Source organism: Phoxinus phoxinus, assembly GCF_949152265.1.
Source record: "Phoxinus phoxinus genome assembly, chromosome: 5".
In the NCBI taxonomy this organism is placed as follows: domain Eukaryota; kingdom Metazoa; phylum Chordata; class Actinopteri; order Cypriniformes; family Leuciscidae; genus Phoxinus; species Phoxinus phoxinus.
Window position 1 is genome coordinate 32,214,853 of NC_136880.1, and position 27,577 is coordinate 32,242,429.

At 37.0% G+C, this 27,577-nt stretch overlaps 3 protein-coding genes across 4 annotated transcripts in view; 1 reads left to right on the forward strand and 2 right to left on the reverse strand.

The window, feature by feature from the left end:
* LOC306998982 (interferon-induced protein 44-like) overlaps positions 1-4,074 on the reverse strand; it is a gene marked incomplete at its 5' end in the record, with an annotated part of 11,905 nt that extends 7,831 nt beyond the window's left edge. Inside the window, 4 exon segments of the mRNA XM_079613379.1 lie at positions 925-997; positions 999-1,043; positions 1,155-1,350; positions 4,034-4,074. Coding sequence (XP_079469505.1) covers positions 925-997; positions 999-1,043; positions 1,155-1,350; positions 4,034-4,074 — 355 coding nt within the window.
* Positions 4,075-7,701: 3,627 nt separating this feature from the next.
* map1sb (microtubule-associated protein 1Sb) lies at positions 7,702-19,972 on the reverse strand. Of its 2 annotated transcripts, none has more exons than XM_079613604.1 (7): positions 19,859-19,972; positions 15,801-15,902; positions 14,515-14,597; positions 14,014-14,154; positions 10,703-13,823; positions 10,420-10,625; positions 7,702-8,808 (listed from the first exon to the last, which is right to left on the reverse strand). In XM_079613604.1, the coding sequence occupies exons 5-7, from the start codon at positions 13,680-13,682 to the stop codon at positions 8,650-8,652; spliced, it is 3,345 nt and encodes a 1,114-aa protein (XP_079469730.1). In that variant the 5' UTR covers positions 13,683-13,823; positions 14,014-14,154; positions 14,515-14,597; positions 15,801-15,902; positions 19,859-19,972; the 3' UTR covers positions 7,702-8,649. The 2 variants fall into 2 exon arrangements, with proteins under 2 accessions (XP_079469730.1, XP_079469729.1); XM_079613603.1 differs by lacking the exon at positions 19,859-19,972 and adding an exon at positions 16,913-17,125.
* Positions 19,973-20,784: 812 nt separating this feature from the next.
* Positions 20,785-22,533, forward strand: gadd45bb (growth arrest and DNA-damage-inducible, beta b). The gene is made up of 4 exons (XM_079613180.1): positions 20,785-20,984; positions 21,103-21,204; positions 21,298-21,523; positions 21,863-22,533. Exons 1-4 carry the CDS (start codon positions 20,941-20,943, stop codon positions 21,965-21,967), a joined length of 477 nt encoding a protein of 158 aa, XP_079469306.1. The 5' UTR covers positions 20,785-20,940; the 3' UTR covers positions 21,968-22,533.
* Positions 22,534-27,577: the final 5,044 nt, after the last annotated feature.

A 27,577-nucleotide genomic window follows, 5' to 3' on the forward strand; every position in this document is an offset into this window, starting at 1 on the left:
TAAATATCTGGGCCTCTGGCTCGACTCCAACCTCTCCTTCAGGCCTCATATTGACTCTATAATGAAAAAAGTAAATTATAATTTAAGATTATTATACCGTTCGATTAATTGCTTCACACAATCGATTAGATTAAGAATTGTAACTCAGCTTTTATTTCCTATTATTGATTATGCTGACGTTGTCTATATGAGTACAACAGAATCATGCCTTAAATCTTAAATGTTGTTTATAACAGCCTCTGTCGATTTGTGCTGAGATGTCCGTTTCTAACCCATCATTGTCATATGTACCAACAACTGAATCTCTTATCACCAAAGGCAAGACGACAGCTACACTGGTTTCAGTTTATTTATAAATGTATCTTTTTTAACTATCCTCTTTATTTGAAGCAACATTTAGTCCCATATAGGTCAACTTATGGCTTGAGACACCTTGATCATCCTTTTTTTTCTGTCCCAAATATATCTAAAGTCATTGGAAGACGTGCTTTCAAATTCAAAGCCCCTTCTGATTGGAACAGCTTACCTTGTTCTTTAAGGTCCATTTCTTCCTTTCCACTCTTTAAGTCAGCTCTTTTAATTTACTTGCAATCCTGTGACCAATGTAAATGTTTCCCTGGTGTTTGACTTGTGTGTATGTTATGTATACTTAGGTATGTACTTTTGTATTTGTATTATATATTTGTTTGTTTTGGTGGCTTAGTCAAATATGGTTTTCTTCTGTAATATCTTAATATCATACTATACTGTTTATGTGAATACATTTTGGACAAAGATGGGACATGTTGGGATGGTTGGTGGTGAGGGAGAGCTTTAGAATGTGTAAGTGTGTATGTAAGTGTTTGGTGTTACCTTGAGGACCCCCTCGAAAATGAGATGCTTCATCTCAAGGGGTTATCCTCCAATAAAATGAAATGAAAATACTGGCAAAATCATCCACATCCAGACTGCTGTTCAAACCCTCCTCCAGACCCATCGAGTCACACAGAGCGAAGGGGAACATGGCTGACACCGCTGCCTGGCTTTATGTGGTAGGTACGGAACTACATGGCACAAATATTTAGCAATTACATTAAATACAGTATAGAGATAACCAATCACAATATATCCCTCTGTAAAATGTCAGAGGTGTAATAATCAAGTTGCATTTCTACCTGAGTGGTCAAACTGGTTCCAGCAGTGCCAGTGTTGGCCTGGCTGCTCACATAACCGTTGAATGCAGACTTGACAGAGTTGAAGAAGCTTGATTTCCCAGCACCAACAGGACCCACCAGTAGAATCCGAGCCTGTTTAACTGAGCTAACAGAAGGCTTCCAGTCTGAGATGATGCTAAAGAGCGCATTCCTTCTCCTAAAAATATTAATCATTTCATTTTCAAATTCCTTAAGGAACACAGTAAGTCAGAAACATTTTGTAAAAGACCTTGATCGTAAAATAAAGACAACAGACCAAATTAACATCTAAATTACTCTTAAGAAGTAATCTGCAGGAGAAGGAAAAGGAAAGGTACTAGAGGGGGAATCAGGAATAGACTCAAACGACGCGGCAGCCGTCTCCCTCTGCCCAACTTTACTCAAACTAATGCTCGATCACTTAAAAACAAAATGCTTGAACTCTAGGCATTAATTAAATATAATAGAGACTTTAAAAGAACAAACCTGCTTTGCATTACTGAAACATGGCTAACGGAGGAGACTGATGATGTAAACCTTGAGGGATATACGCTAATTCGACTGGATCGTGATAGTCAGAAATCATCCAAAACCATTGGAGGAGGATTGTGTATGTTTGTCCACAACAGCTGGGCAACAAACATCACGGTACGTGGAACTTATTGTTCAACCCACTACGAACTATTTTCGGTGTCATTCAGGCCACACTACTTGCCCCGTGAGTTCGGACAAATAACTGTTATCTTAGTCTATGTAGGCCTACCTGGGCCAAATTTTGCATTTGCAGCCGAGGGCATTGCTTCCAGCTACAACATGGCACTACGCAACTCATCGGATGATCCAGTGTTTCTTTTGGGGGATTTTAACAAATGTGAATTATCAGCGTTTTTGCCGAATTTGGAACATAACTTGTCCATGAGACTGAGCGAAACTTTGGACAAATGTTTTGGTAATGTGGATGGTGCTTATGTACCAAGGTTACACCCACCATTAGGCTGTTCAGACCATAATGTTATCCACCTCCATCCAAAATACAGACAGATACTAAAAAGGACTGAACCTGTCATTCAGCAGGTCCATTCATGGACTAAAGACCCAATTGAAAACCTAAGAGAGTGCTTTGAGAGCACAGAATGGCATTTTTAAAGAATGAGACAGACAAGGTAAAATAATTAAATAAAGAAATGATATGTAAGATAAAGGAGGCACAAATACAGTATTAAGGTCAAGTTGAAAATGAATATAAAACCGGTAATGTCAGAGACACATGGAAAGGATTAAACACAATGATGGGCAAACAACAGAAACAGGCACAACTGTTTAATGATGACCCCCATAGCTTTGTATATAATTTAAATGCTTTTTATTCAAGATTTGACAATAATGTAGGTATTGTGCATAATGTTACTCTGACAGAATCTGAACCTATGAGAATAGAGGTAGTTATAGAGGTAGGTTATCAAAGTGCTCCGTAGAATTAAACCAAATAAGGCTACCGGTCCAGATTTCACACTCGTGGAAGTTCCCCTGGTTGTATGTGTTAGTGTCCTCGTTGTAACTGGTTTATTGGCTTTTATTTTGTCGGTGATAAGGTTTATTTCGTGCCGAGCGCACCCGTTAAGATGAAGGGCAGTAGCGTTACTCGTGTTTTTGGAGCAGTTTAATGGCTTCAAACAAAAGCTACCAGATGAATCGTCGAGAAAAGGAAAGGCCATTCAAGACTTTTTTTTAAAGGCATGACGATACAACGTGAAGAGACTGTGTGAAGATGCAGTTACAGCTGGATCAAGGAAAACACCACATTTTGTGCCAAATGAGGTACGTTAATGTTATGTTTACGTTAGACTTTTTATTGTCTTGTTTTTGTTTTAGACGACATACAGACATTATACACACAACACACACGACACACATTATATGACTTTAAACCCCAAATAATGACCTTGAAAGATTCATTTACATTTAACATGACTGCTATTATACTTTATTATAGTTTGTTTCATAATTTATGTTGTTTTCTTATCTATTGACAGGACTTTGCTGATGTAAGTTACTGTGCATCCCAAGCCCCACCCTGCATGCTCCTTAAGGGAGAATTTCACCATTTCATTTGATAAAACTATCGTCATTCATTCGTATCATACACACACATAAACTGTAATGTCTTTACGACAACCTGTCAAAATAAAAGTTCGGTATAAACTAAAAGAAATTCTGAAAGAAATTGTACATTGTAAAATGTACTGTAAAATAATAATAATAATAATAATAATGAAATCTATTAAAACTTATTTTAAAAAGTAATATCACACAAATTTTCATACATGTTTTAATTTAAACAGTAAACTTTCCAAAACAATAACACCATTTTCTTTCAAAAGCACCATTTCTAAAAGTAAATTTGTATTTGTGCCTATAATGTTTATTTTATTTTATTATTATTGTCAGCTGATAAAACCTGTGCTTCAGGGACCATATTCATATAACATCTAAGGCTAAATGTAGCTCTTAACTGGCTGAGTTAAATGGTGATTAACACTAAACAGTAGAAAATCAGTCCAGTCTCCTCAGCTTTAAATTTCATTGGCTGTTAAAGTCTTGTGTTGCTTATAATAAATTGACATGTTGATAACACTTAGTCTCATGTAAAAAAAAATTCAGACTCAGTCTGACAATAAAGTATTAAGTAAAGTAAAGTAGTAAAGTAAAGTCTCATAATGCTCTCAATTACATGTCGTTGCAGACTGTATGCATTAGTGAGTGTGGTGGTGCTTATGGGGTAATGAGACGGGTTAGTATGAGACGGGTTAGGCGGGGGGTCACAGTATACTCACTACAAAAAACTAGACTACACCACTGACCTTTGCTCAATTGCCCTTAGATCTATTCTGTGCAAGTGCATGGAGTGTATATTACAGTTTTTTCCAACTGCTTACACTTAAAATCTTTTCATGTCACACGATTTTTGAAACCTCTCAGTCAAAGTGCAAAACTACACATCAAATCTCCAAAACCATAAGCTATTTCTCAGCCTTTGACTCAGTTTTCAATTGCATAAAACACTTTTTTCAAAACACTACACACAATTATCTAACTAAAACACAAAAATCTAACAGTAAGTGACTTGCTTTCCTTTTCCAAACACAACCAATCAAAATGCTACACTTATTCACCAGGCCACACACACACTCCTCACATGTGCAAACACTACAGTAATTGCTGATCACTATCCAATCTCTGCTTTACTGTAGTATAGGCCTATAAACAGGTAAAAGGTCAGACTACCTGATTTGAACAATAGATTCCTTCTAAATAGTATTTTTTTGGTTTACATATGTTTATGGTTTTGTTGTATGCTACTGTAAACAACAGTAATGTTAAATATTTTCTGTTTCTACATTGTATTGGTGTTTCCAGTGTAGATACACAAGGTTTACAGTGTACTTGTTACCCCTATCAGTATGAAGGACTAAAAATGACAGAAGTAAAAATAAATAAATAAAAGTAGAAATAAATAAATATAAAAATAAATGTATAAATACATGAATAAATACATATAGAAATGCATAAATAAATGAATAAATACATGCAAAAATACAGAAATAGCCATTACCAAAATGTATTTATTTTCACTATTATTTATGCATTTATTTATTTATTTCTACTTTTTTTTTTCTGTCATTTTTAGTCCTTCATATATCAGCAGATTACTTTCACTAACATTGAAATGTATATATAAGGCTATGAAAGACCAAAGAGCTTTAGATTTAGAACAACAGTGTTTGCATGATATATCCAAAAATGTACTATTATGAAAGAAGTGTTAGTCATTTGATGCAAATGCTTCATTCTGACGTGTGTTTATGGCATTTTGAATGCAGTGTTACATTTTGAAGGAGATATGAGGCAATTTGCATTTTGTGTGTGCAGTTTTGGGAATTGTGTGTAGAGTTTTGAAAAAAGGAGACATAGTTTTGAAAACGTGTGTAAGCAGTTGGAAAAAACTGTAATCCAGTAATACTAACACTTTCTTCTCTATTCTAAAAAAAAAAAAAAAAAAAAATATATATATATATATATATATATATATATATATATATATATACTGTACGTTGGATTGTACTGTGAAGGGTCATTTCTTTTAAGATTTGTGGATTTACAGTATTGAATGCTGCTGTAAAATCTATAAAAAGCATTCTGACATGAGCATTTGTTTTATCTAAATGGTGCTGGGCCTTATGCAGTAAGGTCAGGGAGGCATCAACTGTGCTCCGATTGGGTATGTAAGCAAATTGTAATGGACAGAGCCGTTAATTTGTGCTAAAACTTCCTTGCTTACAGTTTTTTCCAACTGCTTACACACGTTTTCAAAACTATGTCTCCTTTTTTCAAAACTCTACACACAATTCCCAAAACTGCACACACAAAATGCAAATTGCCTCATATCTCCTTCAAAATGTAACACTGCATTCAAAATGCCATAAACACACGTCAGAATGAAGCATTTGCATCAAATGACTAACACTTCTTTCATAATAGTACATTTTTGGATATATCATGCAAACACTGTTGTTCTAAATCTAAAGCTCTTTGGTCTTTCATAGCCTTATATATACATTTCAATGTTAGTGAAAGTAATCTGCTGATATATGAAGGACTAAAAATGACAGAAAAAAAAAAAAGTAGAAATAAATAAATAAATGCATAAATAATAGTGAAAATAAATACATTTTGGTAATGGCTATTTCTGTATTTTTGCATGTATTTATTCATTTATTTATGCATTTCTATATGTATTTATTCATGTATTTATACATTTATTTATATATTTATTTATTTCTACTTTTATTTATTTATTTTATTTATTTTTACTTCTGTCATTTTTAGTCCTTCATACTGATAGGGGTAACAAGTACACTGTAAACCTTGTGTATCTACACTGGAAACACCAATACAATGTAGAAACAGAAAATATTTAACATTACTGTTGTTTACAGTAGCATACAACAAAACCATAAACATATGTAAACCAAAAAAATACTATTTAGAAGGAATCTATTGTTCAAATCAGGTAGTCTGACCTTTTACCTGTTTATAGGCCTATACTACAGTAAAGCAGAGATTGGATAGTGATCAGCAATTACTGTAGTGTTTGCACATGTGAGGAGTGTGTGTGTGGCCTGGTGAATAAGTGTAGCATTTTGATTGGTTGTGTTTGGAAAAGGAAAGCAAGTCACTTACTGTTAGATTTTTGTGTTTTAGTTAGATAATTGTGTGTAGTGTTTTGAAAAAAGTGTTTTATGCAATTGAAAACTGAGTCAAAGGCTGAGAAATAGCTTATGGTTTTGGAGATTTGATGTGTAGTTTTGCACTTTGAGTGAGAGGTTTCAAAAATCGTGTGACATGAAAAGATTTTAAGTGTAAGCAGTTGGAAAAAACTGTAAATGCTGCCGAAAAAGATACGTCTTCAGCAATTTCTTAAAAATGGGTACGGACTCAGCGGCTCTGGCTGAGTTAGGCAGATCATTCCACCAGTAGGGAACAGTCATGGTAAAGGACAGGTCCGAGAAAGAGATTTTGTGCCTCTTTGAGATGGCACCACAAGACGGCGCTCGCTTGCAGAGCGCAAGTTTCTGGATGGCACATAAGTCTGAAGTAATGAGTTCAGGTATGAGGGAGCAGTGCCAGTGGTTGTTCTGTAGGCAAACGTCAGTGACTTGAATTTTATGCGAGCGGCAATCGGCAACCAGTGCAATTTTGTTAGGAGAGGAGTGACGTGTGCTCTCTTCGGCTCGTTGAAGACCACTCTAGCTGCAGCATTCTGGATCAGTTGCAGAGGTTTGACAGTGCAAGCTGGGAGACCAGTAAAGGCTTGTGGGATGTGTATTATCCCCTTTGCTTTTCTCCATTTATACTAACGAACTTCAATGTAACAGGGAATCTAATTAATTAGCGTTGACGCATCAATATTGTATTAACATTAGACAAAGGGAAGCTGGAGCACTGCTGGTATCCCTTGTATCCTCTGGTGCTCTTGGAAGGGTTAAATGTTCATAAAAAAGAAATGTAAAAAATATAAGTCCAGGCACTCAGTGGGATGCAAAAGTTCAAAAGCCTTTATTGTTTTAAGGGCTAAAACATAAATAAAATAAAATGAATAGTTGTGTCTCAATATGGACATTGCTGTTTGTACATGATGACTAGTTTTTGAATGCAATAGACCCAATTGTATGGTTTAACCTCTGGCAGCATTAGACATGACCTGAACTATTGCCTCTAGTGGCCAACAAATTGTGTTGCAAATTATTTTTCCCATTTTATTAACATTGTTTAAATGATTGCTTGCTATCTGGGATAGTCCAATTTAATTATATTCAACCATTTTTATTGATACTTTACAGTATTACCTAAAAAAAAATTCTCTCAACTTTTAGCAATTTTTTCCACAAATGATGTCTGTGCATTGTGTGATTGATTTATCCTATTACACTGACAAGGAATCAGCAAAGTATTTACAATGACATTTAAATGTTTTAATTAATTTAATTAATATTACATATAAGTAGCCTATATTATACACTTTCCTCTATATGATTGTAGCAATGCATGAATTCAAGATTATTCTGTGCCCCACGAACCTACCAGACATTCTATTTATAGTGCTGATTTAAGGAGATGCATCTAGAAAAATAAAGAAGCAGTATGCACTACATCAGCAGTCAGTAAAAGAAGCACAGTAGGCAAACAGTAGATATCAGAGGCTCTGCACTGCAGTTACAATTTATACTTGGTGTCACACAGTTGCCACTTCTACTTATCACATTTCCAAATGGGATGGACTGAAATTGTCACTTACATGCCATCATATTTAAATAGATTTCATAGTGATTTTCTATTATAGTGGAGTACATTCATACCATATCTTTGTGAATTGGCGTGAAGAAGCTACCGGTCCTCATACAGTCAAAGGGACTGGAAAATGGTATAATACTATCCTTTTCAGAGCAATGCAATGGTCTTCATGCACAATGGCATAATCAATGCAATTCTCTAGCTCAATCACCTGCATAAACCAAAATAATGCATTTACCAAAGAAGTGTGTTTACCTCTTCCATAGAAAGATAGGAACTTGGGGGCTATGTTAAAGTTTGCAGTATTTAATTACTACTGTCTACTTTTGTGTAGTGAGAATCTATTAAATACTCTTCTTAATAACAAACCAGTGCAATTATACTCCTAGAGTAAATACATATATAGGTGTTGACTTAATACTTGTGATTTTACTGTGTATTTTAGTCCTTAGCTACCTGCTTAGGAATCCTTCACGAACACAAAATATGTAGTTTGGTGAAGCATCTGGCGAGAACATAACTGTACATATGAATCTATGGTGGTGAAATTTGTGTGTATGTGTCCCTTTAAATAAGAATGGGATACACAGATGGAAAATGTAAAGCATGTGTCATCCCCGTCCATCTAGCAGAACTCTACTTTACAAGCAGGGAATGTTTCCTCCTGCATTGCCACAGTGCTGTTGCTACCTAGGACTGTAATGCCCAGTTGCCGTTGTTTTTCTTGAGTTTCCCGATACCACTCATGCATCATCAGTGATTCAAACGTGGGAATCAGGGTCACCTAGAAGTTTACACAAAGATAAAACAGACTACGGTAAGTATGCTACATTATCCTCACAAAAATGTAGTAGCTTTTAAAGGTGCATTACAGAATATTGTTTTGGGTCCACTCTGATATGGTGATCACAGGCAACCATAGGTATACCTATCCATGTAGAAGTGGCATGACAGAAAGTCGCATGACAAAAAACAATTCAAGTAACTTTAGGGCTGTCAACTTTAGTCGTTTAGTCGACTAATCGGTCGATGTCGTCTTGGTCGACTGACATTCTCATTGGTCGACCAGTTGCATCATTTTTTTTAATAGTTTTTTTCACCAATAAAGAAATTTTCATTGATTTACTCCTTGATATTTATTCCTTTATAAGCAGCTATATATTACTGTATTCTAAATATAATTAGCCTATGTTTTATCCCCAACTTTAAATGCTTTAATTTAGGCTATTTTATTTTGTAACCGCGCCACAGTTTAGCGCACCACGTAGAACACTCGGGCTGGCTGCACTGCTGCTTCGCGCTCAGTAAGGAATATAGGTAGTTTTGCTGTATTCATTCAGTTAGAACACTACTTGTTTTGGCTTTAGTCGACAAAATGTCCCAGAAATCTAAATCTTTTGTCTGGCTGCATTTTACAAAAAAAGACGACAAGACCGTGGAGTGCAAGCTATGCGGCCTAAAGCTAAATAATGAGGAGAGATATCCACGACTTGCTCGGGCAGCCGAACGCCTGCTCTGCATCACTGCAACCTCCACTCCTGCAGAGCGCATATTTTCCAAAGCAGGATTTATTGTGAGCTGTCTTTTACACAAGAATGTGGACATGTTTTTGTTTTTGGCCCACAACATAAAAAAGGTGGACTAGGCCTGCAAGTAGATCTGTAAGTAGCCTTAACGGCTTTATTATGCTGACTCAATAGATTGTGTTTTCTTATGTTTTTGTTTTTATTTGTACACTTGACGCGTTTGAAAATAGCCTAAATAATGTAACAAAACGAAAATAAAGCTATAGGCCTTTCTACTATACAGCCTATTATTATTAGGATTGTTTTTTAGGCTATTTGGGTTTTTTGTGTGTTTGTTTTAAAACGCCTAGATCGGCTGGACAAAAGTTAACCCATAGCTTTGAAAGTAAAGAAGAATATACAGCCTGTATAAACGAGAGCTTTTGTTAGGATTTTTTATTATTTGGCAGTTTTAGCAGTTATATTTTTTGTAGTGTGTGGTGTGGTCAGGTGCGCGATTGTGACTGTCACTATAGACCTAGGACAGAGCTCCTCATTTTGCAGTTAAAAAAAAAAGCACTTAATTTTCAAAGAATTGTATTATTATTATAGTTTTATGTATTATTGATGTTTTTTCATTGTTGTTTTATAAATGCTCTATGACAATTGTTTAATAAATGTTCAATCAAAATGCAAAACATGGCGTCTTTTTTTTTTTTGTCGACTGATCGTTGCGCAGGACAGGACAGGACGACTAAGCATTTCTTTGGTTGACTACAGCCCTAAGTAACTTGCAATTATATGTTTAACCATAGATGGCAATAGAGAGGCCAAAATTCTGAGGAGTTTCTTTAAATTGACTTCTTCTGCATATATTTACTCATACATACCGGCGCATCCTCTGGCCATACAGATTTTCCCTCCAATAATGCATCCAGAATGGACCTCATCGAGCTTTCTTTGAGTGTGTCGTCTCCACTTATTATGTAACAGGACGATCGCAAGCGAGAGAAAAACTCAACATCAACAGTGAAAGCTCCATGGCCCGAGGGAAGGTAAGCCAGGTCCAAGTATACTGAAGCGCCAACCTTGCTACCTGTTGATGCATTATGACACCAGTCAGTACCAGATAAATATTTATACAAAACTAAACGATGTGAAATCAGTTCAAACCTGCTGTTGTCGATCGTTTAGAAGCAGAGCCTGTGCTACGACTTGCCATTATGTCTCCTGCTGAGCTGCTTCTTGAGCCGCTAACAGAAGTACCTTGACTGCCAGCCCTGGTTTTGGTGCCTTGTGTTAAAACACTAGAAGATGTTAACCTCTGTGTAACTCTTGCTGCTTTTCTGCCCTTTGTTGCACCAGGCTTTATGTTGCTGACAGGATCAGGCATACAAGCACCAGGCTGAGGTGGAAGAGGAGGTAAGTCTTTCAGAGGTGCGGGTGGGGGATCCTTGGGCAAAGGATGACTCCCTCTGCAAGAATTCCCACCATCATTTAGGTTCTGGGATTGCAGGTTCACAACACCTTCTTCATCAGAATCCAAAAGTCCGTCTGCAGTAATTGATGGGCAATCCTCTACACCAGGATGTACATCTGAGTCTGTTGCCATGAAAAAATAGTCGCTGGCAGAAGTGAGAGGGGTCTCCTGAGCTGGATGAGTGGCCTTGTTAGCTGAACATGAAGGTGGAAGGGGCTTAGCTACATCTTGGGAGTGGTCACTATCGTCAGAAAGGTTCAATGGGCTGGTGTTACTAAAACCTAGTGACAATGGATCCTCTTGATCACCAACCGGCTTGAAATGTTTGAACTCACATGGAGAGACCAAGCAAAGGTCAACATCGTGGGTACCATCAAATACTAGACAATGCGTTCCAGATGAACACCCTTCCGGGCCATCATGAGGTGCCCTCTGGGTGTGAGGCTTCTTTAAAGACAAAGACATTCCTACTTTGAAATCAGAATTGACATGGTGTCCATTGGAGTAAGATGTTTCGTCTTCGTTTGTGGACTCGCTCACTGTTGGCAGCACTTGTTCAAAAGACATCGACAATGATTCATCAACCTCAGTGGACTGTGGTGAACTTACTTCTGCAGGCATTGAGTGTGTGGTGGTGGTAACAGTGGGAGATATATCAGGCATATCCTTGAAAGAACTGAGAGACAGGAAACTAGAATGCTTCTCTTTGGAGGAAGTTGAGATACTTTCTTGGTTACTTTTAGGGCATCCGGACTCTGAAAACTTGGACAATCCCATCTGCTGGCTCTCTGAACCAAGACACATATTAATGCCAAAACTACTATGATCTTTTGAGGCCCAGGTCTCTTCAGGTGACAAGTGATAAGGAGTATGACCAGCACTATTTGGACGTGATCTAGGAGATGTTATCTCTAACGTCTTTTCATCGGGACTGACACAAACTTCCTCATGCCCATCTTTCAAAGCCCCATCAAGCAAAGTATACTCAGTGGGAGTGAGGTCTAAATTCACACAGAGCTCATTTTTTATTTTGACAAAGGGTCTCGCAGATGCTCCGGACTTGCTAGGGTTTACTATGCTACTACACATAGACTGCGCATTACCTGTTGAGATATTTTTCAGGTTCCCAAAGTCAACAGTTTGCCTCTTCACAAGTAAATCATGTTGTTCTCGATCCATTTCCAGAAAATCTGCCGTCATATCTTCTGGTGAAGACATAATGGAGCAATTTATATCTTCTGAGTCTGTTGACAACTTCTGATTCTGCTGCTCCTTGTTAGTTTTAAAGCTTTTGACTTTGTCCTCAGCCTGTTTGTGTAATTTTGCTTCGTTTTTTACGTTTCCAGGCTTATTTGAGTTCAGTAATCCTGCAGAGGTTTTCTTTATATCTTTCCCAAGAGGCTTTATTGCTTTTCTCTCTTCGGGTTTGCTCTCTATCTTTGGTTTTCTCATTGAAGCATTTTTGCTACCTGACATTTCTCTTTGTCCATTTTCTTGTTTCTTTGAGTCTGATATGTTTATTTTTTCATTGCTCTTGTCCTTCAAAGACTCCTTCCTTGTAACTAGTCTGGGGTGTTTATGTTTCACATTGCTTTCTACAGATTTCGACTTTTCTTCAGTTTTCAGATCATTCCCATTCATGCCTTTGGTTTTGTCTTTTAGCTCTAGATCTCCACGAACAGCTCGGTCTTTTGAAGCACCATTACTTGGTCTGGATTCATTTTTGACAGATTTGGAACTGTCCTGACTCTCTACAACTTTTGGATTCTTATCTGATTTTGATGTTTCAAAATCTTTTGAGCACACTACAGGGCGCTTGAGAAACTCTAGATGCTTCAGTCTGTCCAGACCATCCATTATCTTTCCTTGTGGTGTAGAGCCAGGGAAGAGAACTCTAATGATTTTCTCCATTGGGTTAGCAGGATGCCAAACAAGCAAAGCACATATAGAGACCAAAGAGGTTAGGTGGCCATCTAAACTCTTTGATTTGGAACTATTATCTGGCCAGTTATTCATGAAAGACTCTACTTCTTTGCTACGTTTGACTGGATTTAGGATGTAAAGCTCAAGACATCCCACTCCCATTTTCTGGAAAAGAATAACTGGTTCTATGGAGCCACTTGAATTGCGAAAAAGCGGTTCTGGTGAGATCTTTAGTTTTTCCAAATGCTGTAAAATAAGTGCTGCTAGATCACTGCTTCGTAGTACATTAGGATCACCCTGAACTTTTTTAAGTCTGTTTGGGGCATTTAGGAAAACCACACCAAGCTCTGGAGAGATTAGATTCTTTGCCCATTGCTCCTTTTCCTGTGAGTCAGTTTTGTTTTCCTCAAGCTCTGCGACCTTCCTCTCCAACAGGCTGTTAACTCCCGGCAGGTTGTCTGTTCCAACATGTGTAAGCAGCACTGAGTCAACACGGTCCAAATGCCTGACAAGTTTCCAGAAGCAAGAGCGTGGATCTGCTCCACCATTTACCAAAATATTGAAACCATTGACAGCGAAAAAGGCACAGTCACCTCTCCCTCCTGGAAAGACATAACAGCACGGACGACATAGCTTGAGAAATCCTACTGTACCAGGTGGCTCTAAGAGATCAAATGGAGACTGTGGCTCTATGGACTCAAAAATGTGGTCAGTGAACTCTTGAAGGCCCCCCATTTTGGGTAGTACCATTAGAGGATTCACCTTAATGTCGATAATGTCATGTATGTTGTTCTTCCCTAGCACTGAGTTTTTCCATTTTCCAGTTTTAGGGCAGCTTAAGGTGAGGTTTGCTTTGCCATGTGTGCTTACAGAGTTTAAGAGAGCTTGAATCTGTTGGAAATGTACAGAAAACAGCATTAATTCAAATGTATGAGAAAACAGCTATTACATTAGAGTACAACAGAATCATTTGTAATGCTCAGAAGAATCACATTATATTCAAATATAGCTACTTTTTCAAACTACTAATGTGAGGAAAACACTTTAAAATATTGGCATACACAATTACAGTCTGGCAAACCTCTTCATCTGAAAAGATCTGGATGAAATCATTTGGAGTGAACTGCCCCGTGTGCAGGACTAGATCCCCAGAGTCCTCAAGCGACTGTCCCGTGAGCACCAGCAATTTGTGCCGAGGTATGGATGATATCAAGCTGTGGACCTGAATTTCAAAATATATATATATTTTAAAGTATATTTAATTTATACATAAATATACATATGCATATTGTTTCTACAAAGTGAACAATGAATACAGCAAATATGCAGGTAATGCAGGTGTGTGTGTGTGTGTGTGTGTGTGTGTGTGTGTGTGTGTGTGTGTGTGTGTGTGTGTGTGTGTGTGTGTGTGTGTGTGTGTGTGTGTGTGTGTATACTATTTGTTACAAATGTTTACGTTAAAACCCCCCACTAAATTTAGCCTAAACCTATCAAATGTAACCCTTGTCATGTATTGATTATTGTGTAATACAAATAAATAGAATTGAGGAAGAGAACAAAATGCCTTTTAACAGTCACACACCTCAGAGTAGAGAAACCCTTCAGATGGATTTACTACAACTTTAATGTCCAGTACATCTGAACTGAAATTAAATGTCTTCTGACCTATAATGAGATTGTAGGGAGAAAGACAAAATGGGTCAATAGGGAAATAATCAGAAATTGGTGCCCGCACCTTCGGTGCTTGGCCCCTAATAAGTACACAAAGATGGCATGCATATGTAGATTTCTCAACTGAAAACATTAATGCATTGCACAAAAATAATGTATAATTAGGTTAATCAAAGCAAACTGCACTAAACTCAAAAGTAAAAAAGATTATGCACCCCTACTGTGTAAGAACTATTCTGTAATCTTTCTAAATCATGAGTCAAATTTCAAACCGTTTTGATGCAACCATAATCTAAAACAGAACTAGAGCAATGCAAAATAAAATACGTTTTCCTCGAGTATTAGATATGCAAACGTCTATCTATGATTTGTCAGCAAAATCACTTTCAAAACTAATGCAAGAAAATGTTCCACTGCTGTTTTTTCACCAACAGCCAAAGTCTGAACAATTGGTAGAAAGCACTTCCTTCCTGTCTTTCTGCTGTGTGTACGGAAATAGCAAATTAGGACCAACACGCCAACCTAAATACAACATTTACTGAATAATAGAAGCGGGAGGTACAGAAGTTGTGATTGTGCGCAGTACACAGTTTACAGTCTGTGTATATTGTATATAAATATTACAATTATAATTAATTAATGAATGAATTAAGCAAATAAAGCAAAGAAAACATACTTCTGCATTTTTACATCAGACAGGCTGTAATAAAATATACAAATATTCTAAATAATACATAAATATCCACTATTCTCATAATTCTTTGAATATAGGAATATGCAGTTGTTGTTGTTTTGTTTTGTTTTTAGATTATTTGAAACTGAAATATTTTCATAATCAGATTATGGTAATGGATTTAATGAGTTTACATAACTCATACACATTGAAAATATATACATTTTTCATTATTAAGTGGAATAATATTGTGCATGTCTGATACTTTAAATGGAGCTGAACAACATGCTTCTTTGTTCATTCATAAGATTGCATCCCACATGTACATCATGTGCTCCAAATGAGCTCCTAAATATTCCCAACAGTGTTCTTTAAAAGTGTAGCTCATGTCTTTCACTGCCAACCCAAATTTGCTTCTTATACCTCACAAACTTGTCTGCTGTATGACTTTGAAAAAATCCCCCCCAAACATTCATATTTCTGTTTTCATGAATATTAGAAAGCAGAAATAAAGTGTTCCTTACCTCTAATGTCTTTAGATTCATATGAAGAATGCTGAGAAGTAAAGAGCTTCAGCTGCTCATCCAAGTTACACACTGCCAGGTCCACATCCCATGCCCGAACACCTATATGTAAGGAGCTGCAAATATCTTTACGAATTCAAAGCATCATCAAAACTCAATGAATTAAACATGTTCTTATTGACACTTACTGTACTAGTTTTACAAAAACAACGTTGATTTGAGAGCAAGCAGACTAACCCCTTAAAATTTACTTAAAATAAGTTTAAAAAAAATTAATTTAAGTAAATTGCCTGCTCACCATGGAGACAAGCTTTTCTCGGGTTTTGATCACTCAGACATCTGTGGTGTCAACATCTGACATTTTGTTAAAGCCTCATATAACTATAATGGTAGCCCTGTCTCTGTTGTTCAAATGTTGATGACTGCCTTGCGGAAAAATCCAGCTTACAATGGTAGCATGTAGCTGGTTTCTAGCTGGTCTAAGGTGTAAGTTATTTTAGACCAGCTGTTCCAAAACACAACTAGATTAAGTTGGATTTCTCATCAGGGTGATGGACACTAAAATGAATTTACATGTAACTGTTAAGCAAAAAACGACCGCTGGGGTGGGTGTTAACATGCAGCCTAAACTTTTGATGTGTGAAGAACACATTAAGCTACTTAAAATTCGTTTCTATATGACAACATAGGCTACTAATAAACCAGTGATACAAGGTGGCTATTTTTGACGTTTAGCCTACTGATGTCATAACACTGCAGTGCAGGGAGCAGCTGCGGGAATCTTGCACCAGAATAAACATGATATTATTGCTTTAAAAGATATAGTCTACACACGGTATACGAGAGCTTGTTGAAATATGCGTAAAAATGTATTGCTGAACGCGAGAGAAAGTGTCTGGCGCAATGAGTCGCACTGATCGTGTTTCATCCATCTATCTCTATTCACCAAAGAACCGCTGAATAACAAAATCAAAGAATGGAATATCCAGATGTTCGCAACCAGTTCTACGACACATAGATATGAGAGATAATGATAATATCAAATAAATATTATAACTTGGATTAACACTGTTATTATTATTCCTAGAAATCCAACATTTAAAAAGGAATACCTCGTTCAATCTCCACCACAATATAGTCCAGTATGTGCGGTCTATAGAGCGCACCGATTACAATCAACATCGAGTATTTGTCATTGCTGAATCCAGGATGGGCTGTCAGGTCCTCTGATTCCATCGCTGCCGTTACACCCGACGCCATGTTGGAAAGTTATTCTTCTTATGATGTAATACACAAGCATTCGATTCAAGCGTTATTGAAGGAACAGGCGGATAATTTGAATGAAACTGAAGCTGACCAATCAAAGTCAGGATTCAGACCGCCTTGTTGCAAGCATCACTAGACTATTGCAGCAATCTTCAACATGTAGCCAATTGTTTTTGCATTTAACAGCCTGAATCAAATAGGAAATACACGAGTTCAGTAAAATGCATTTATTCAGTTAAATAGATGATGATGAACGAAAAACAACTCAACCATTCAGTAGCCTAAGCTAACTCTTTTTTTTTTTTTTTTTTTTGCAAGTCAATACACAGCAGTAATACAATTTTTTTTAAAAAAACATAATTTAGCTATCTTGATTCATTTTAAAATAAAAAAGAGGCATCCATTGTGAACAGCAATTTAAGGCATCCAACTTGCATTACGTAGGCCTACTGCACAATTAACATGTATGGATCACACTTTGATAAAAAAAAGAAGACGAAGTGGGTGATGGAATGATAGTCAATAATAATACAAGCACGAACAACACGCACATTGCAGTGCATGATATCATGAGTATCATGAGACTACATCTGAGTACCGCTGTTAAATCTTTTCAGTTAACTTGTGGCCTGTCATTTTGTTGTCAAATCGCTATCCTTCAGTAATTAAACTCAAAAAAGTGCTCATCACTTATCACTGCAGGACAGGTTGTCCTTTGCACCATTTGAGTTTACTTTAAATGTAAGACAACTAAACTTAAGCTAGAATTTTAAAAAACATTCAAAGCTATAAGTGAATTAACTTTGTCTCAATCACAATAATTTCTACACGAATAGTTAAGCATATAGTGTAAAAGAGTACTACATTACAGAAGGAAGTAGACTAAACTTTTTTCCAGTTTCCAGTTTTTAATTATTCTTTAACTTCACAAGAACCTTGCTGTTCCTCTATCTGTAAAAAATAAAAAAAAAATCTAAATATGAGATTATTCAAGATGGTTGGTTCTCTTCATTCATTTTTCCATAATGAAAGACAGAACTTTAAATATTTTTTTAAAACAGAACTTGATGTGTGATATAAACCACTGTATGTTTAAGTATTTTTTTAGCCTACTCAAAGTCCTTTACATGGGGAAATCTCCTAAACCACCACAAATGTGCAGCATCCACCTGGATGATACGACAGCACTATATTGCGCCAGAATGCCACCACACACAAGCTTATTGGTGAAGAGGAGACAGAGGGATGAAGCCAATCCGTATATGGGGATGATTAGGAGGCCAATGGGCAAATTTGACCAGGATGCCGTGGACCCCTACTCTTTTTTCGAAGGACATCCTGTGATTGTTTATGACCACAGGACCTCGTCTGACTCTCTGTGGTCATAAATAAGACATCTCATCCGAAACAAGGACGGTGCTTTTTGATAGTATTTAGTGTCCCCATCACTAATACTGGGGCATTGGGACCCAGACCCACACAGACCACAGGGTAAGCAGCACCCCCTGCTGGTCCCACTAAGACCTCTTCCAGCAGCAACTAAGTTTTCCCAGGAGGTCTCCCATCCAGTTACTTACTGACCAGGCTCAACCCTGCTTAGCTTAGTGGGCAACCAGTCATGGGCTACATGCTGAGATAGCTGCTGGCCATTCAATATGGAAACTAGGAAACTTTGATTCTCACTGAGTCTGTTTTTACATTTATATTCTAATCTGTTAAGCGTGTATGTTATAAAAGGTTATTTGAAGAGTTACAGAATTTCTGAGTTGTATTCACATTTTTAAAGAAACGTTTATATAGCCTATTTATTAGTATTAGCCTATCTGGTCTCTGAACCCTGCAAGACCTTCACACACCGCCAGGGGTCGACCTCCGAATAACTACTAAATAATTGTGTAGCCCTTTGGGCTAAAATCCAAATTAAAAAATAGAAGTAAACCATTTAAAAACATATCGTTCCATTATAATTTTAAATAAAATCTCAAATCACAGAAATGAATACATAAAATCTATCTATCTATCTATCTATAAAAGTTTGTCACAGCACATCGAAAAGCATTTCAAATCTTTAAATAGATTTAGACTGTGTTAAAGAAAATAAAAAAAATGTATGATATTATATGATGTGCCAAACATGACCGGGGAAAAGGTTTTTAAAGCAAAGCTATAGCCGAAGTAGGTAGCCTATGGGCTTAGGCTAGGCCTAGTTACATATTTTAATGAAGTAGCCTACATGCATAGCTTATAGTTATGGATATCAAATAATTAAAAAATATCAAAATATAAAAGTCAAATAGGCTAAGGCTATATAAAATAAGATTGCAATCGACAGACTGGCCATTGTGCTATACAAACATGCTAGACCTATAAAACTTTTATGCGTTTATCATTTAAACTGAAGAGCTAAACTCTTAAGTTTGCAAGGCCGTATGGTATTGATGCCACCTGAAAAGGATTAAGATTATAAACACGTTTTCAACAGATGATTTGTGGTGCAACAAACGTTGTCACACCATCTTAATGAACTGATGTAATCTAATCACGACAGGCCTGGTTGAACTGATTATCATGCAAAATGGCGAACCTCTGACAATCAAGTAAACCTCCGAGCGTGTTTCGCTTCACAGCTCATCTTTATTTTGTTATAACACATTATCACCACCTGACATAACAATAAAGCTAAAGGATTTAAGTTAATGATATCTGACCATAATCAGCGAAACCAACGAAATCGCGGAGGTTCGTGTAATTCTCAGATCTAGTTAGTTCTGATGAAATCAGAGAATGATTACCTTCATGATCACCTTAATTTCTGAGGTACGTGCCCGCACATGTCCCAGTGCCCAGGCCTCCAGTTCTCGCCACCAGATGGAGCGCTGGACAATCGAGACAGTCATGGGATCATTGTTTAATGGCTGTTCAAAATAGTTATGCGAATTGGGTGAATTTTGCATCAAGCTATACATTATGATGATGATTATTATTTTGAACATTATTATTTGAGACAATACATAGAAAAGATATACATTAATATCAAGGTTAAATAATGCATAATGTTTCATATTGAAAGCCATTTTCAGTCTATTTTACAGTCTGAAGCCATTTTTTCAGTCTATTTTACAGTCTGAATGCAACCGTTTTCATGTAAAAGTGTGCATTGGTTGACATTAGCATTTTTTAAGATATAGCCTATGTGGGCTATTATTATTTTCATTCCTTTTGCACATTTTGCAATGCCATTGCAAAATAGACTAGTCTGTGAGAATGCAATAGAACTGCAAAATAAACAACATACAAAATAAAATAATAAATAACTAAATGTAAACACACAAAAAGTGAAAAATGCACAGATAAAATAGGCCTATATATCTATATTATACAATGTAGGCCTATATATATATATATTTTTTTTTTTTAAAGTTACTTGTAGCCTATATCATTGGGGTGCAGCTTTAAATCCATCTATCAGCAACCATCTATCAGTAATGAGTTTTCATTTTTAACAGATTAGTCTGCAGGATTTCATTATGGAAAATAGCTCCTTGATCGTTCCCTACACAAAGACAACTGTAGATGACACAATACTTCACAGTTCACACACAATAGGAGACTCCATAGAAACCTTCGTGGGCAACTAGCATGAGGTTTCGACTGCAGTTTCAACCACGCCTACTACTCTACTCCTGCTATAAAGACCTCCTCTCTCACAGCTCGAGTCAAACACGAGTCGAAAGCGAGACAGTATCGGAGCAGAGAGAGAAACCACTCGAAATTTCTGTGGATTACTACCGCCTTCAAAGAGCGACATATCTTTGGAATTATATTATTTGGAGGAATTTCGATTTCTGGATTATAATATAATTTAAGGACAAACATGACTCTGGAGGAAGTTGTTGGATGCAGCAGCACTGACAGAAAGTAAGTTACTTGTTACGCATATAATAACTAAGGAGGTTAAAACATATGTTGTTGTTTTTCTTCTTCTCATTTTAACTGTTTCATAAATTAAAACTGACAATGTTTTTTTCTTTTAAAGAATGGAAACAGTACGTGAAGCTCTCGAGGAGCTGCTAGTGGCTGCGCAACGACAAAACTGTCTGACAGTTGGAGTCTACGAGTCTGCACAACTCATGAATGTGTAAGTATTTTACTCAATTCAGTTACATGCATTAGAGCAAATTGGAAATACCGAATAGCATATTAAATGAAATGCATTTGTTAACTTTTACAGTGACCCAGACTGCGTGGTCCTGTGCGTTTTGGCGACCGATGAGGAGGACGAAAGTGATGTTGCGCTTCAGATCCACTTCACGCTCATCCAAGCTTTCTGCTGTGACATCGATATCAACATTGTGCGTGTGTCCGGCATGAGGCGTTTAGCACAGGTTCTCGAGGAGCCTCTCTCCACTGACAACAACGCCAACGAGCCAAGAGACCTCCACTGCATACTTGTAACTGTAAGTATTTTATGAATATTACAAAGGCATTGACAGAAACAGTGTGCGAATTATAAAATAACATTCGGGGGGAATTGTGCAATTTGTTTACATCGCTTTTGTTGTTGTTAACTAGCCTATCTTTAACTTTTTAACAAAACGTTTTTTTGTGATATCTTTGTGATATGTAAATCTATTAGATGAATAATGACAGTTTTAACATTAAGTGCATCTGATAATGAGCTTGGCTAATAAACGTGTTCCAGAAGCAATTCGCACCCTTAACACAAATCAGGGATGTACCAAACAAGCTATTGTAAAAGATTTGCAATACTAATCATATTTCTTTCCTTCTCATAGAACCCACAAGCTGAGCATCTGAAGCTGAACGAGGTGGGGAGTTACTGCAAGGAAAGCCGTTGCAGGAACCAGTGGGTGCCATCCATTGCCCTGCAAGAGCGTTGAGCTATTCTGCACTGAAACGTGCTGAAGAGAAAAGGAATATTGATGTCGTCCTTCTACTGTCATGAGGACACACTCATCAATTAAAGGGGACTGTCTAATAGTCCATTCCAGAGCTTCCACTTCCATGTTTATGGAATCCGAAGTGTCAGAGGATACTAGAGACATTCGTCCACGTTCCTCATAATGCATGGTCGGTGTTATCGCCCTTTGGAAGGACCAAAGGAGCACCAAGGGTGGCTGTGGACTGTGTTGTACCTCTAAAGGGATGCAGGCAAGGATGCTACGGGATATTTCCAGACGGCGGCGTGTGACCGCACTTTGCACTCCACGTGGGGAATGAATGAATAACACGTGACTCAAACCTGACAATATTGTGACAGGTCTACAGAGGAAAAGAACTTCTGCTTTCAATAAGAGACTGCCATTTAAGGACTGAATTTGTCTTACCGTAATTTTTTATTTATGCACAACACTGATGTCATTCAAAACAAATTATATATTTGGTTATTTATACATTTACCAATGTGTACTTTTTCTTATGAAATAAATTTTATGCTTAATGGTTCAAAAAATTAACAGTTCCTGTTGTGTTTTTTTTATGCCAGATTTAAAATCAGAAAGTGCATCTTTTTGGACATTAGAGCAAAAACTCTCACATGGACTGGCATGAGTTCAGTTCAGAGCTGGTCATAAAAAGACAAATGAGTTAAAAATACTCGTGCTTCCTTGTTGGAATAGCTAATATTATCATTTCGGATGTTATTTTAAGCACACAATAAGGAAGAGAGGGACTTAAATTGTTCTGTGGGACAACAGACAGTTATGATTAATAGTAAAGAAACATCATTCCAAAGAAGATTGCTGTTCACATATTGACACTTGTTTTTTTTGTTTCCTATGCATCATAAATCATGCAGCCTAGATGCAGCACTATGTGTACAAAAGTAAGAGGTTCCTTATCTGTTTCTCAAACAAATGGCTTTGTTTTGCAAGAGGTGCAAATATACCTGAGAACACAGCTCTGCAGATAGACATTATACACTTGCTTTTTAATATCTCCCTGCTCAAGAGGATGTAAATCACACCAATAAACTGCTTAGCTATTCTTTTACACTGATTCTAATATTACCCTTCAGACAAAAAGACAAAGGGGCACAGTCATGTAATATATTGTTTAAAAAAAGAACTATCAATGTATTTATAGATTGGACATGATGAAAACACGGACAAACATATTAGTCACAGACTAGTGCTGCTTTCAGAAGACCATAAAAAGGGCTTCACTGACCTTTTCTTTGGTGACTGTAAAAGGTCAGGCTGCCTGCAGGCCACAGTAAACATGCAGTTGATCAAATAGCCTGTGATTTTCCCATTAACTTGAAGACAGCTAAATGGACTGGTTGAAAGAGGCTGCACGTGACAGACCCCACATCTTCAACACCATGACTTCTCCAGAAGACTAATGCACTGACTCACACTTAAAGACCAACTGAGACATCTGGGCATGATTCCTCTACAACTTTAGTAATATGAAGTGAATAATGTCATGACTCATATCAACATCTGCAAAGGCACTAAGGCAGAGTATCAACCTTTTCTTGAGAACATATCATGCTGAACAGAAGGGTTGAAAGGCATGTCTGTATTTTCACAGGGAGCTCTGTTCTTACATGTGGCAGTGTTTACAGTTCCCTTGTGCCAAAAAAAAAAAAGTTCACTTACTGGAGAGGGGTAAAAAAAACAAAAAAACAATGGCACAATTCAAGAGGGGTGATGAGAAGAAAGTTAGTGAGCAATAATCACCCACTTTATGAAGTCATCAACAGGGGCCATTGTTTAGGTGGGGTGGATCAGTAAGCAACTGACAGATATATTTGTGTCTTCATTGTAAAAGCCCAAGAGAAAACAGTGTTTTCTGACCCGAGGCACTTGTCCGTGCACAAAGGCGACGTTGATGGGCTCCTCTGCAGACAGACATGACTAAAGCATGGTGCGTTCCCTGGCCGGCTGCTGAGCTGAGCTGCGCACTTCAGGACTGCGCTGACGTCAAGCCAGAGGGAGAAAATAGAAGAAAAACAGGAACAGAAGGCTCTTATTTCCATGGCAGCAATAGCACAGCCCTTTAACAACGATACTCGCTATACTGAGGTAACAGCCACTGCCATGAATAGTCTGACTGCACGTTCTATTCTTAGACTAGAGCTATACTTGAGCATGTCACTGACTCAAATATTCACTGAAAAGCAAAAAGTGGAACATGGTGGGGTTTTTGCATCAGACATAAACACTATAGTCTGAATATAAACACAGCATAGTAGAATTATGATGTTTGCAGTGTGCATATTCATAGGGGAATCTATTTTGAGATCATGAAATGAAGAAAATCACAGGCTAAAATGCAGGTTTAAACATCATTTCCATATTTATTCCAACAGAAAACATTCTTTGAGATTCAGAAATATGCATGAAATGAAGCCACAGAGCTTCGCACATGATCATGTCACTTTTATTCATATAGGGCTTTATACAATACAGATCGTTTTTAAAGCAGCTTTACAGTAAAATAATGATTCAATGATGCAAATAGAATTCAATTCTGCTCTAAAAAGACAATAGTAAACCGTCATTATTTAGTTGAAAGCAGTTCAGTGTTGATTCATTTCAAGCCAGAAGTCAGATTGTGGATCTGTAGCATTCAAAATATTATTATTTAGAATTGAGAATTCGTTTCCAATAATTCATGGACATGTTTTATTAATTGCTTGCCTCGTCTTAATTAATTCATGAACGTTTACTAATTTGTTCCCTTGATTTAGTTAAATAATGGCTATGTTGTACTCATTCATTCCCTTGTTTAAATTCAGATATAACTAAAATGAGGGAAAGAAATAGTAAATGTCCACTATTTCACTAAAACATGAGAATTAATTCGTAATTCGTGGTCATGTGCATGGCTCCGTACTGTTGCTCAGAAAAAATGTAAAGAATAAAATCTCACATATGATGATTATTGAAATTATTTAAATTAACATTTATTTATTTATTTATTCTTAGTAATAAATGAACACCCCTCACATGCCTGAATGGTTGCATCCAATACTTATTGAACATTTAAACCTTTATAAATAACAATAAATATTGGATGCAACCATTTAGATGTCCCCAGAAAGTCAGTATAAAACATAACATGCATGCTTAACTGGGGTCATGGATGGACATGTTGTTGAAATAGTGTGAAGTCAGAACGAGAGTCATGTGCAGCTGGGTCACCCCTCTCTCTCTCTGACACACTAATGAGTTCCTGTGTTCTGCTGAGCTAAGGTCAGGGGCCGCGAAAAACAAGATCCTCTCATCACTCCGTTCCTTATGAAGTCCACTGTTGTGCAGCAGCAAACAGAGCAGTCACATGACTTTTAAGACTCACAAGACATTTCATGTCTGTGAGTAGTTTCAATTAGTTCTGACTGAATGCCAAGGTCTGTTTAACAATATAGCCTAAAGCAAAATTGTACATTTGTACAAATCAATTCATTCATTTCATTTGAATGTATATTTATATAATGTTTGGTAACACTTTATTTTACAATGTTGTTTACACTTTATGTTACATCCAGTTACTATAGTGATATCTATAAATTACGCATAATTACATGCAACTAACCCTAAACCAAACCAAACCCTATTCCTAACCCCAAGTACACTTAGTTAATATTACTCAGTACTTAAATGTATAATTAGGTTTACAAAGACACCTTCAAACAAAGTGTAACCTAATGTTTTAACCTAAGTGTCCTGAAGCACGCTAGTAGCATAGAGGGCAAATGGGACAAGCCAATAGAAGTTCAGACACACTTATTTGAGAAAATACAGGTAATCATTTTATTGTTTTTCTCCTGCTTGTTTAATTCTTGCGTCACATATCATTAATCGTGGAATCCTAATGCTGCATCCACCCACCACTCTCTTTGACGCAATGGGACCTTGTTGTCAAATTGTGGGCCTGTCCTTTGGTAAATAAACTCATCAGCATGTCATACACAGCTTTACGGCCCACATTTCCTGTTGCCACCACAGCATGTTTCCTTCTACGACATTGGAGATTAATGGTCTGCAAATACGGAAGAACCAGCAAGAATAGCAACACAAACTTGGATTTTTGCGACTGAAGGGCACCAGTTCAAAATCAATACAAATAACTCCCTTCATTCTCCAAAAACAGAGTCCATATCTATAACAAAATGTGTATTGTCAACTTGCAGCATACTTCAAAGAAATTTCCCATTCTACGATGTATATTGTGTATAATTTGATAAGTTAATTATTGTCTGCGTTGTGCGTGTAGACGATATTTTATGACTACTATTTTCTGTGATGCCAGTGAGTGCAGACCATAGCTTGATAAGAGCACTCAGTGGTTTCTCCACTTCCTCTACAGTCTGACAGTCAGGAAACACCATATCTGTCTGACTGGGGGTTACCGTTGGTAACAGAGATTCATTAATTGGTCACGTTAAACTGAAGATGGGAACACATGGACTCCCTCCTGTGACTGATTGATTAGCAGAAGTTAAGTGCACCGGAGCCAGTGGGAAGTCAGGCACGCGCCCGTCAGCTCTGAGTCTGTAATCTGACAGCACACATTGCCGAAGACAATGCCACACACAAAGCCCTGATCAGATGAAGTGGGCCACAAAACTTAGCAGAGCATGTCCACTTCACAAAGACACAGAGAACGTTTATTAGCTTTAAACAGTGTCACATGCCCCTATTCTTCGTTTTGTAAGTTGTATTGTCACTTCCACTAATAAGCGGATCTAACTTCAGTGTTGGCCGAAACGAATCAATCAAGCAAACATTTCTCAAAGCCACGTGTCGTGCTCATCTGTGAAAGTAATTATTAGGCTCCCGTTTCCTCAGCAGAAATCAATCAGTCTGGGGCAATCAGCAGTGGCGGAGAGAGACGACCGCTAATGCCAAACCTAATATTTCTGCAGGGCTCGGGGTCAGAACCACAGTTGCAGAAAGAAAGGCAGTCACAGGTTTTAAGAACTATACTCCAAACACATGGCCTACAATGCACAACAGTAATTATAGACAAAAATGTCACTTTCAGTCAGATCTGAAATGCAACATCTCTAGATCAGGATCATAGCATTTACTTAAATTATACATCTGAGTCTAAAAACATGCTATTCCAATATTTATAAGTATAACTTTTAAAATTTAAATCAGTATAGTTCTGTTGCTCAGATAACACTGTAAAAAAACGGAGAAAAAGAATGTAAATATGTTACAGTAAAACCTGTTAATTAGTAAACTGTTAGTTAATGGTATAAAAAATATATATATTTTTGAAAGACAATACATGCAATTCTACTGTAATATATTGTTTAAAAATCAGATTTATGCATGAAAGAAAAAAGTTTTAGACAATAATATTTTGGTCAAATAGGTTCACTGTAAAAATCAGTTGACTTAACTTTTTTTTTTAAGTGTGGAAACCCTTTGTCTTAAACCTATTAAGCAAATAAACTTCATGTGTATTGAAAAAATTAAGTTGCGTGACCTTGGCAATTACACATAATTAAGCATGAAGTTTATTTACCTAAT

Bases quoted from the DNA above. Each gene is read 5' to 3' on its own strand.
- gadd45bb (XM_079613180.1), top strand. From the start codon at position 20,941: ATGACTCTGGAGGAAGTTGTTGGATGCAGCAGCACTGACAGAAA. The intron at 21,205-21,297 runs GTAAGTATTTTA...TAACTTTTACAG, and splicing joins TCTGCACAACTCATGAATGT to TGACCCAGACTGCGTGGTCC. The intron at 21,524-21,862 runs GTAAGTATTTTA...TCCTTCTCATAG, and splicing joins TCCACTGCATACTTGTAACT to AACCCACAAGCTGAGCATCT.
- map1sb (XM_079613603.1), bottom strand. From the start codon at position 17,060: ATGGCGTCGGGTGTAACGGCAGCGATGGAATCAGAGGACCTGACAGCC. The intron at 15,903-16,912 runs GTATTCCTTTTT...CCTTACATATAG, and splicing joins TGTGGTGGAGATTGAACGAG to GTGTTCGGGCATGGGATGTG. The intron at 14,155-14,514 runs GTGTGTGACTGT...TTTGAAATTCAG, and splicing joins AAGGGTTTCTCTACTCTGAG to GTCCACAGCTTGATATCATC.